This window comes from Callorhinus ursinus, unplaced genomic scaffold, assembly GCF_003265705.2.
Source record: "Callorhinus ursinus isolate GAN/ISIS: 27379988/994484 unplaced genomic scaffold, GSC_fseal_2.0 scaffold8, whole genome shotgun sequence".
NCBI lineage: Eukaryota > Metazoa > Chordata > Mammalia > Carnivora > Otariidae > Callorhinus > Callorhinus ursinus.
This window is the reverse complement of record NW_027397070.1, coordinates 45,974,403-45,985,526: the sequence shown is the minus strand read 5'-3', so window position 1 is coordinate 45,985,526 and position 11,124 is coordinate 45,974,403. Positions and strand designations below refer to the sequence as shown.

The following is an 11,124-nucleotide window of genomic DNA, read 5'->3' as shown; positions in this document are numbered from 1 at the left end:
ACCTGATCGCGTAGCTAGTACCGCCACCGCAGCCAGCTCGTAGCCCGCCGCTGTGACCGCCGCCTCCGTCTCTGCCTCGCGGAGAAGATGACCATTGGGAGGCCTCCGGGAGCCCAGGGCGGCGCTCAGTGGAGCCGTCAGGTGAGGAGAGAACGAGAAGGAGAGGAATTAGGTCTGCGCCCCGGAAAGGAATCTCTAAGAAACTGTTTGACGTTGCCCTGGAGACACGACAGGGGCGTGTCGCACGGGGGCGTGGGATTAAAATCGGCCGCGTTTAGGGACCGGCCGGCGGCCTCCCTAAGGAAGGGGTTGAGCCTTATGTCAGGCCCTTCGTCGAACCACAGCGATGGCCCTCGGTTTTCGCTTATCCTGTCAACTACCCTAGGACTTATAGTATGATGTCGTCCCCATTTTGTAGAAAAGAAAACTGAGGCACAGAGAGAATAAGAAATTTGCCACAGTGGGGCACCTGGGTGGCTCAGTCAGTTAAGCGTCTGCCTTCGGCTCAGGTCATGACTGATCCCAGTGTCCTGGGATCGAGCCCTGCATCGGGCTCCCTGCTCAAGCGGGGAATCTGCTTCTCCCTCTCTCTCTGCCCCTCCCCCACACTCGTGCTCGCTCGCTTGCTCGCTCTCAAATAAATAAAATTGAAAAAAAAAAAGAAATTTGCCATAGAGTCCATACAGAAAGTAGATTGGTGGTTGCTTAGGGCTGGCAGGGAGGGAAGGGTTGGAAGGACTAAGCAAAATAGAGAGTGACTGCTAAATGGTATGGGCTTTCTTTGGGGTGATTGAAATGCTCTAAAATTGATGGTGGTGATGGTTGCACAACTCTGTGAATATACTAAAACCCAGTGCATTGTACTCTTTCAGTAAGTGAATTGTATGAATTGTATGGTGTCTGAATTATATCTCAATAAAGGCATTTTAAAAATTTCTTTCCCAAGATCCCATGCTCCTCAGTAGCAGCGCAAGGGCTGGAGCGCATACATACCTTTGATCAGAATCCAGTGTTCTTTTCAGTATTAGAGCTGGACCTTAGAGAATCATCACCAAGTGTCACCTGGAGGCCTGTAGCAGCCTACCTCCAACTGATTTCTAGATGCAACCAGTCATCTTATCCAGTCCAGTCCCGACCCCACACCTGCTTCTCTAAGGATATCTCATACCACTGTCCTCCAGCCACACTGGCCCTCCTTCTACCTCTCCAAGAGCCAAGTTTATTCCTGCTTCAAGGCCTTTGCATTTGCTTGTCCTTGAACCCAGAACGCTCTTACCCCAGATCTTAGCAGGGCTGGCTCCCTCTCATCAATCGGGTGTCGGTCTAAAACTCCTCTGCATTGAGAAAGTAAAAATCAGCCCAGGACTGAGAAAGTACAATGCAGACTGTAACAGGCACAGTTAAGGTGAGCAGCCAGATTAGCAGAAAACAATGTTCCTCCCAGGGCCAAAGTGTACCTGCAAAAAGACTAAGACCTCTTTCTAACTGATGATGCTTACCTATCAATTACTTACCCAGCCTCACTTTGTTCTAGTTACCTTTTGAATAAAAATTGCTCAATCACTCACTTACTGAACTGTGCCCTCTTCATGACAGCATCCATTCAGATCCTCAGAACCATTCAGGATAAGCCAACCCTAGAAAAAGCCCTCCCCCCACCCTCTTACTGAAAGTCCCCACCCTGCAAGTTCCCTTAATTTTTCATGGTGTACTCCAACAAATTAATAAACCTAACTCTGATTATAGAGACTATTCCTAGTGGTCTTTATCTGATGGGCTTTTATCAACAGAAAAGCTTCCCCAAACCACTTCATCACTGTGTAATCTCTCACCTTAATGTCTTTGATTGAACGTACTGTCATCTTACATTGTCTTTCTCCCTCTCACTAGAACGTAAGCTTTGTGAGTAGGGACCTTGTCTGACTCGTTCTCAGCCTAATGCCCAATGCACATTAGGTACCAAATAAATATTTTCTAAATGAATGGAGTATTTAAGCCCACTTTCTATGACATTGTTCTGTCAGCTAGACCACATTGTTTAGTTAATTATTCATTCCTAGTAACAGGGGGCAGCTAGAATCTTAGATAGAATTAGGAGGAAAGCAGAGGTGCAGGTAAAAGAAGATTGGCAACAAGTAAAGCCCGAATAGGGCAAGGCCCAGGGTGTGGCCCAGGTCTGGTGGGGTTCGTGGAGTGCAGGGGACAGAGTGCATGCCGCAGAGTCGGTACTCTGTAACTGTTCACCTGTCGCTTCCTTTCCCTGCCCTTCGACCAAGCGCACCCCATATACCAATTTGTGAAATTTCTTTAAAGTAAGGAACACATTTTTCTTCCTTCCCAGTCCCTAATGCAGAGACTTATTCAAAGTGAAATTAATGGTTAATGTTTTGAGTAAATTTGAAGTGATAGTTGACCCGTTTATTCTATTTCACTCTAGGTATTTCCCCCCAAGTCCTCCTCAGACTCGGAGACAGAAGAGGAGTTGTCTGGGGATGGGCTGGTTTTGCCCAGGGCTGGCAAACTGGATGACTTCCTTGGCCCAGAGGACTTGACGCTTTCTGATTCTTCTGACTCAACTGGGAGCTTTTACGAGACCCTGGAGGTACTAAAGCAGAAAGGCAAGTGGTGCCTGTTGGAATCCCTTTATGAGTCTGACCCAGACAGTGGTGAGAATTTCTCCGAAGATGAGGAGGACCTGGAGAGTTTCTTCCAAGACGAAGGCAGGGGGAAGCCACAGGTCCAGTACCCCGTGTCTCCAAGGTAAGGCACTGCAGTTCCCCAGCTGCTTCATGCACAACTCTGGCCAAGTCACATCATGACTCTGGGCCTCATCCTCTTCCCAGTAAAGCAAAGACCGCTTCTGCAAGTTGTCCCTTACCCAGACTCCAGCTCAGAATCAGCCTTTGGAGCCAAACATGTTCTGGTTCCTACCCGGCCGTCCTAAATCACTTTGGGTTACCCTTAGTCACTGGAAGCACTGGAATTGATTAAAGGGATGCCTTTCTCACTCCCTCCCTGAGAATGGCAACAAGGTACATTTACCTTAGCCAAGCCCTGTTATATGCATGTGCGCTACATTTATATGATATTTAATATTTATTTTCTCTTCCCACTAACCCTGTAAGTAGATGTTATTTTTGCCATTCTCCAGATGAGGAAATCGAGGTTCCAAGCAAACCCTGCTAAAGGTCACACGGCTGGTAATTGTCTGAAGCAAGATTTGAACCTGGGTCCGACTCTAAAGCCCTGCTGGGTACCATTGCACTGTTCTCCCGCCCATATGAAAATACTAGAATGCAGGGCGCCTGGCTGGCTCAGTCAGTGGAGTGTGCAACTCTTGATCTCTGGGCTGTGACTTCGAGCCCCGGGATGGGTGTGGAGATTACTTTAAAAAAATAAAATCTTTAAAGAAAAAAACCCAGAAAATACTAGAATACAAAGTGGCAATTCTTGAATCAGTTCTGAGAAAAGACTTCCTAATGGGCTGCTAGATGGCCTGAGGTCGGAAAGGAGGGAGGCCCAGTTGAGAGAGGCACAGGCTCAGAGGCCTGTGGGGTGATGCTAGGCTGAGAAGCCAGCTGCCACCTCCTGGGAGGGAGGACTGGGGAGGAGCCGGAGGAGGAGCCAGCCTCCAGCCTGCTGTGTCCTCCACGTGTCCTCCACGCAGCTGCTTTCTCCCCCCAGGTGTGGCTCCACAAGGCGCTGCAGCTCGCTGAGCAGCCTTCCGTCCGACGACCCCAAGGGTCAGCCCCCGCCACCCTCAGGCTCCAGGCCTCCCTCGCAGCACAGAAGCCTCAGCTCCTGGGCATCATCCATCACCGTCCCTCGGCCGTTCCGCATGACGCTGCGTGAGGCCCAGAAGAAGGCCCAGTGGCTGGCCTCCCCTGCCTCCTTCGAGCGGGAGAGGAAGCAGGCCCAGCAGCAGGGTCAGGAGGAGGCCGAGTGCCACCGGCAGTTCCGGGCACAGCCCGTGCCCGCGCACGTCTACTTGCCCCTCTACCAGGAGATCACGGAGCGCAACGAGGCCCGCAGGCAGGCAGGGATCCAGAAGAGGAAGGAACTGCTCCTCTCCTCCTTGAAGCCCTTCAGCTTCCTAGTGAAGGAGGAACAGAGAAAGGAAGCTGCTAAACAGAGGGAGTTGGCCGCCACAGCCAAGGCCAAGGCCCCCAAGCAGAGGGCCACCAGAAGGATCCCCAAGTCCATTCTGGAGCCAGCCCTCGGGGACAAACTCCAGGGTAAAGACCCCCCCCCGCCCCCCTCCCCCCGCCCTCACCTTGCTGCCTGCTGCCTGGGGGCTACCAAGAGGTGCTGTGGGGACATAGGCTCGGGGGTCAGCCTGGCTGAGAGATAAATTCATTGCTCGGGAGGACCGGCCTCCGGGCCACGCTCAGGGCAGGCCACGGGGTAGGGCTGGCTCTGTCTGTGTCGCGGGGAGCCCTGGCAGGAGCGGGCCATGCGAGGTGGCACAGCATTCCCCAGCTTGGTCCTGTGAGCCCTGCCAGTGAGGCGGCGAGCGCGCGGGCAGCCGCTCAGGTACAAGAACGGAGAGCCAGAGAGACACACCCAAGGGCCGGCCTAGGCCAGTGCCGCCACCAGCTGGCCCTGAGGCCAGCTCCCACCCCTCCCTCATCCTGGTGAGATGCACATTCCAAGAAATGGGGTTCGGGGAAAGGACTCGGGCTTTACTGTTCCGTAAGGTGCCCAGCCCTGTCTGGGATAGACAGACATGGAGTTGGTGGACGCGGGAGGAAGACAGGTACTAGATAACAAAGCTACCGATTTGAGGGGTTTGCAAGGATGAAAGGCTTGCCCCTCACAGAGCACAGGACAGAGGGACCTAGCTTCGCATGTGGTGAGCGGCCGGAGCAGATAGGGAAAGGCCCTGGGGGAAGTGAGCGCTGAGGCGGACCCTGAAGGATGGGAAGAGGGAGGAAGAGTGAGCCAGAGAACAGCGCGGAGGTCAGAGGACGCTGAGCACATTCAAGGAACAAGGGGCAGGAGAGAAGAGGGAATGGGGAGGGAGAGGCAGGCCGGGCCACACCTGGGGGCTTGTAGCCGTGGGAGGAAATTTGGACTTCATCCAAGGGCACTGGGGGGGGCCCCTGAAGGGCTCTAAGTCGGGTGGCTCCGGATCAGATCTGCGGCTCAGGAAGATCCTTGAGGCGGGGAGGGCCGGGCCTGGAGGGATGTTGGTCTGTAGGCCACTGCGTCAGCAGTTCAGTGGAGAGATGGTGAAATTAGCAGCAGGGACGGTGAGGAGAGGCCAGACTGGAGCACGCTTAAAGAGCAGAGACCGCAGAACTTGGGGCTGACCAGGGAAGGCAGGCAAGAATGATTTGGGCAACAGCGTGAGCCTCTGGGTGGATGGTGGGGACTTGCCCTGAGCCGGTGGCGGGGGGGGGGGGGACCTGAGAGAGGAGGGATGACCGGCCTGCCCCTCCAGCTCCGCCTTGGAAGAAGGAACCACAGAGAGCGCTCAGTCGGTATCCATGGTGGCTGCCTCACAGCCTAGTGGCACCTGGCCGCCGTGTCCTGGCCAGTGTTTATGAACGAACTCTCCAGAAAAGACAAAGCAAGCTGATCTGTAGTGTTTGCCATTTTCTGTGGTCTAAGTACACTTCTCCTGGCCAATGCCGAGCTTCCCACATGATGTCGGCTGGTGCCCGAAATTCCCACAAAGCTGTCGGTCAGCTCCGGCACACTACTGCTAGTGTTTGAGGGAACATTCTCCAAACCTTTAGGGATGCGGCAGGGTCCCCTCTCTCCCTCACCTCCCTGACTTTTTCTCCACAGAAGCAGAACTCTTCAGGAAAATTCGCATCCAGATGCGAGCCCTAGACATGCTCCAGAAGGCCTCCTCCCCTATCGCCTTCTCCGGCAGCCGACCTGACCCACAGCCTCGCACAGCTACCCGAACCCAGAAGGAAAAGCTTGCATTTCTGCACCCTGACTTTGGATTCCAGCCTCGGGTGAATCCTGCCGTCCCTGACTACGAAGGCCTTTACAGAGCCTTCCAGAGAAGAGCTGCCAAGAGAAGGGACGCCAGGGAGGTGACTCGCAACAAGCCCTTCTTGCTGAGAACCAGCAGCCTGCGGCGCGCTCAGCGGCCCAGTGATGCCGCCACGTCTGGAGGGAGGAGGGTGAGAGCCCGGGCAGGTGCCGGAGGGGCGGGGCCCGGGGCCCAGCGGACCGGCCCGTCTCAATGGGAGGCACTTCTCCTGACATTTTCCTATCTTTTTTTAAAAAAAAAAAACACTGGCTCATTGTAGAAGACTGATGATGAATCACTGACCTCTATCTCTGAAACTAGTAATACATTATATGTGAATCAATTGAATTTAAATTTTAAAAAGTTAAAACAACACTGGCTCAGTTGTAAACGCCACAATTCCTATAAACTTACAACCATAAGAATACTTCCTTTCCTTGCCTTCCTAGAGGGAACTTTTCTAGAGGAAATTTGCAGAAATAAATCCAAGCAAGTCTAGAACGTAGGAAGTTGGGACCAATTGCTCACGTCCCTATATCAATTCTAAAGAACTCTTCTCATCTGATTTTAAAACTTTAGGATTGATATCCAACTTTAGGCCTGGTAATAAACTCATGACTCTTTCTCTAATCCCAGGGGGAAAAAAAAAAGATTCTTGGTCTGACTAGTCCTTCACTGAAATTGAATCCTAGTTAGAATAGAAACTAGTCACACATTGCTGTCCCATCAATACCAACCTTTGTTTCTTCCAGGACTCTCCACAGCTGCCAGCCACACCCCTGCCAAGGAGTCGTTCTCTGAGTGGCCTTGCTTCCCTCTCTGCCCACACCCTCCCTGTGCACATCACGGACGTCACCAGGAAGAGGGAATCTGCAGTCAGGTGAGTGGTCGGGCTCGAGATCTTGGCCCAGGATCGAGATCAGTGGTCAGCACCCGGGTCTTGATCCCGATGCTAGAAACCGTCCTGCTGCTGGGCCTCCTCTTCGGTTATTAGAGAGACGTATAGGGGTGGAAGGGAACTCTCTGAGCTGGACGGGAATACACGTAACCCTCCACAGGTAGTGCTGGAGAACACCTGGCCATCGCTCAGCAGATTGTCAACTCTGTGCCAGTCAAATGGCAAGGCTGGAGATACCTTATGGAACCTCTAGTTTATTATCTAGTATGAAATACAGAAAAACAAAGAAATTACCGTATTTTGCAAGAAGTGCAGTGGTGGGGGAATACAGGGAAACTTGGGGGCACTGGACAGCCTGGGGCAGGGGTCTCTTTAATAGATCTCTGAAGAATGAGGAATTAGCCAAAGGCTGTAAAGAAAGAAGGTTCCAGAGAGAACAACATGGGGGAAGACCCACAGACGAAAGAGGGAGCCATTAGGAACAGGAATGCAGAGGCACATGGGGGCAGGTGGCGGACCCAGTCACAAAAAGAAGGCGTCCACAACACAGATTTGAGATTCTCTGAGATTCATCTTTGGGGAACTCTCAGAAGTTGGTTGGGAAGCAGGAGCCTCCTTACTTTTTAATTCTTTAACTGACCTGACTCTGTCATGGTACTGCTGTCATCAAACCAGCACCCCAGCAAGAGCTCCTCCACTAGACCTCTGAGCTGAAGTCAGCAGGAAAGGTCGTGGTAATACAAGCAGCTGAACTCTGGGAGAGGACTAGCATCTTAGTGCTTTCCTGTGGGGCTCACAGAGGAGTACACAGGACCTACTTGGCTCTTGAGGACCCCACCATGGGGATCTTAGAAATGTATTTAGAATCCAAGGGATACTCCCTTCTTTAGATGTCTTAGAGCGACTAAATGAAGGCTAAATGCATCAGTATCTTGAGGCCCCAGTAAGGTAAGCCTTAGGAACCAGAGGCTGGTGCCTCTAGGGGATGTCCATATCTGCTTCCCAGCAACAGGGAGTTTGATATAATAGCAGACTCAGCTTTCATGCCTTCCTTCCTAATCTGTTCATTTGAATGTAAATAATCCAAATGCAAGGGTCTTTTTTTTAAAAAATACACCTTTTTTATTTTTAAAATTGTATTTATTTATTTGAGAGAGAATGAGAGAGCGAGCATGAGAAGGGGGAGGGTCAGAGGGAGAAGCAGACTCCCCACTGAGCAGGAGACCAATGCAGGACTCAATCCTGGGACTCCAGGATGGTGACCTGAGCCGAACAAGGGCAGTCGCTTAACGACCTGAGCCACCCAGGCACCCCAAATGCAAGAGTCTTGACTGTTGTTTCTTTTGGTAGAACTCTCCACAGTACCTTGTCAAATGATGCTTAGACAAACTAGGTGCTGTTAACCCCAAACTGTGCATGGAAAGAGGCCTTTTTTCAGTTTTCTGTGAAAATGCAGATTTGTATTCCCAAGGGACCATGACCCCAGGTACCTTCCAGCCCACCCTTTACAGCACAGTGGTCAAGGGCAGAGGCTTGGGAGTCAGACAATCTGGTTCAAATCTTGGCTTTTCCAAGGGCATGCTGGGTGGCTTTGAATCAGTGGCGTACCGTCTCTGAACCTCAATCTCCTTGCTTATAAAAAGAGGGGCTTACAGTTCTTACCTCATAGGGCAGTTATGAAGATAATGGATATAAAGCACTTGATTCCTTTCTGCTCTTGGTTCAGAGTAGGTAGCTCAGCAAATGGCAGCTCTTAGAATCATTTTGTTTCCAGACAGGCCAGAAGCCTGAGTGTAAGGATATTTGAACTCATATGTTTTTCAGTTCAATTAATGAACTTCTGGAGCAGAAAATCACCGTGTCCATAGTGCTGGGAAGGCTTGTTCTGCCAATCTCAGAAACCTATTCTTTCTGAAATGCCAGTGTGGTAAATCACTCCCTTCATAGAAAACACCATTTTACTTTCCAGAGAGGTTACTAAGATTGCTTTTAAATACACTCAAGTTGGTCATCTGTATGGTTTTTGCCTCCTCTCCTTAGAAGTTCACTTGAAAAAAAGGACAAAGCAGATGAGAGTACTCAGTGGTTGGAGATGCACAAAAAGAAGTGTCAAGCGATGTCTAAATCCGTGACCTTGCGTGCGAAAGCCATGGATCCCCATCAAAGCCTGGAGGAGGTGTTCAAAGCAAAGCTGAAAGAGAATCGGTCAGTGTCCTCCATGTGTCAAAGGGTGTGCCTGTCTTGGGATCCAACAGATCACTGGCCTTAAACAACAGCAAAATGGAGTCATTAGAGTAGACTCCTATAACTGCACACAGTCAAGGATTTTGCTAGGCATAGTTAGGAATTTACAATGTCCTTGGGAATTACTCTGCTTAATTGGAGTGAAGGGTATTTCAGATTGGAAAAAGAGAATTCATTCTAAAAATCTTGTTAATTCCAGGAACAATGACCGTAAAAGAGCAAAAGAGTATAAGAAAGAATTGGAAGAAATGAAGAAGAGAATACAGACGAGGCCGTATCTCTTCGAACGAGTTACCAAGGTAAAACTAAACCATCATTCACTTTCTTCCAGTCTTGGATGAAAGGGCTCTTAGAAATGATGGAACAGTTTATTTTTAAAGATTTTATTTGTCAGAGAAAGAGAGAGACAAAGGGAGAGCACAACCAGGGGGGAGGGTTTGAGGGAAAGGGAGAAACAGACTCATCGGGCAGGGAGCCTGATGCAGGGCTCGATCCCAGGACCCCGGGATCATGACCTGAGCCGAAGGCAGATGCTTAACCAACTGAGCCACCCAGGCATCCCAGTGATGGAATAGTTTAATATCTGGGTATTAATAACATTTCCTGGAGGCTTAGAAAGATTCTAAATTGGGTCTGTTTTATTAATTACCATTCCACCCCAGCCCCCGCATTAAGTAGTGCAGTGGTGAATGTTGCTTGGACTGATTTCATCCAAGACTGGACTCCAGAAACATCTATTGGGAGTATTTCACTTCCCGGAGTGTTTGCTATGGTCTAGCTTTCAGTTTCAATCATGGTGAGGGCTAGATCCCACATACCCAGGGACAGTTTGGCTGTGTTAATGAGACGATCTTTAACTTACTAACATCATCTCTCCCCCCTGCAGTGCTGGTCCCCTGGGCATCCCCAGCCTCTAGAGCTGTGGCAGGCACATTTATGGGTCTCCAGACATTGAGATGCTCACAAGCACCCCATAAAGCCCTTTTCAGATTAAGTGGCTTTCAGGATGGAAGAATCATTTTAAGGTGTTCTCTAGACCTCTAGGGAAGTTGAGATCTCTCCCTAAGGAAGCTCTGGAGCTATCTGAACAGCCTTAGAAAGGCCATCATCCCTGGAGGTTTTGGGTTGTATCAGACTCTGTAGATCCTTCTCTCCAGTTTCAGAAAAAAGTTGAGTGACCTGATTCCAACTACTGGACATTATCTCCATCTTACAGCCAGTGTGTTATCTAGGCATTTCCCAGGTACACTCCTCTCCACCCCCATACATGCCACACACAGACGCACACATGCTGGACAGTCTTGGGTTTACGTAGCAACTTGCATTGTTCAAAATCTCTCATAATGACCTTTCCTCTTTAATTTTTTCAAGCAAAGCTCACTCTCTGATCTCAACAGATGTTTCACCACTCTAGGAAAAATAGTGCTCTATATGATTTTGTTTAAATCAAAACAAACAAAAAATAACCTTTTTCTGGTCCACGTGCAGACCATCCATCCTGTTAAGAGTGTTACTAGTGGGATGCCTGGGTGGCTCAGTCAGTTAAGTGTCTGCCTTCGGCTCAGGTCATGATCCTGGGGTCCTGGGATTGAGTCCAGCATTGGGCTCCTTGCTCAGTGGGGAGTCTGCTTCTCCCTCTGCCTGCCGCTCCCCCTGCTTATGCTCTCTGACAAATAAAAATCTAAAAAAAAAAAAACCTGTTACTAGTGTAGTTTATTTCCTATTTGTTATATGTTAGTGGGTTTTTTCTCTTTTTTTTGATATCTTAGTGTTCATGATAATGGTTTGGTTGTTTTTAGTTTTTAGTTTTTTTTTAATTTATTTGACAGGGAGAGACACAGCGAGAGAGGGAACACAAGCAGGGGGAATGGGAGAAGGAGAAGCAGGCTTCCCGCGGAGCAGGGAGCCCGACGTGGGGCTTAATCCCAGGACCCTGGGATCATGACCTGAGCCGAAGGCAGAGGCTTAAAGACTGAGCCACACCCAGGCGCCC

The 11,124-nt window shown here is 50.1% G+C and overlaps 1 protein-coding gene across 8 annotated transcripts in view; it reads left to right on the top strand.

Annotated features, from left to right (window-relative positions):
* The window catches only part of ENTPD5 (ectonucleoside triphosphate diphosphohydrolase 5 (inactive)), an 81,065-nt gene that overhangs the window by 63,972 nt on the left and 5,969 nt on the right, over positions 1-11,124 (top strand). For 6 of the 8 annotated variants that reach the window (XM_025869676.2, XM_073895534.1, XM_073895533.1 and 3 more), the window contains 6 exons: positions 2,438-2,760; positions 3,685-4,235; positions 5,794-6,140; positions 6,742-6,869; positions 8,928-9,092; positions 9,331-9,430. In XM_025869676.2, the coding sequence (XP_025725461.1) occupies positions 2,438-2,760; positions 3,685-4,235; positions 5,794-6,140; positions 6,742-6,869; positions 8,928-9,092; positions 9,331-9,430 (1,614 nt within the window). Of the gene's footprint in view, positions 1-4; positions 142-2,437; positions 2,761-3,684; positions 4,236-5,793; positions 6,141-6,741; positions 6,870-8,927; positions 9,093-9,330; positions 9,431-11,124 lie in introns of those variants that run through there. The other 2 variants (XM_025869680.2, XM_073895537.1) reach the window with 2 other exon arrangements.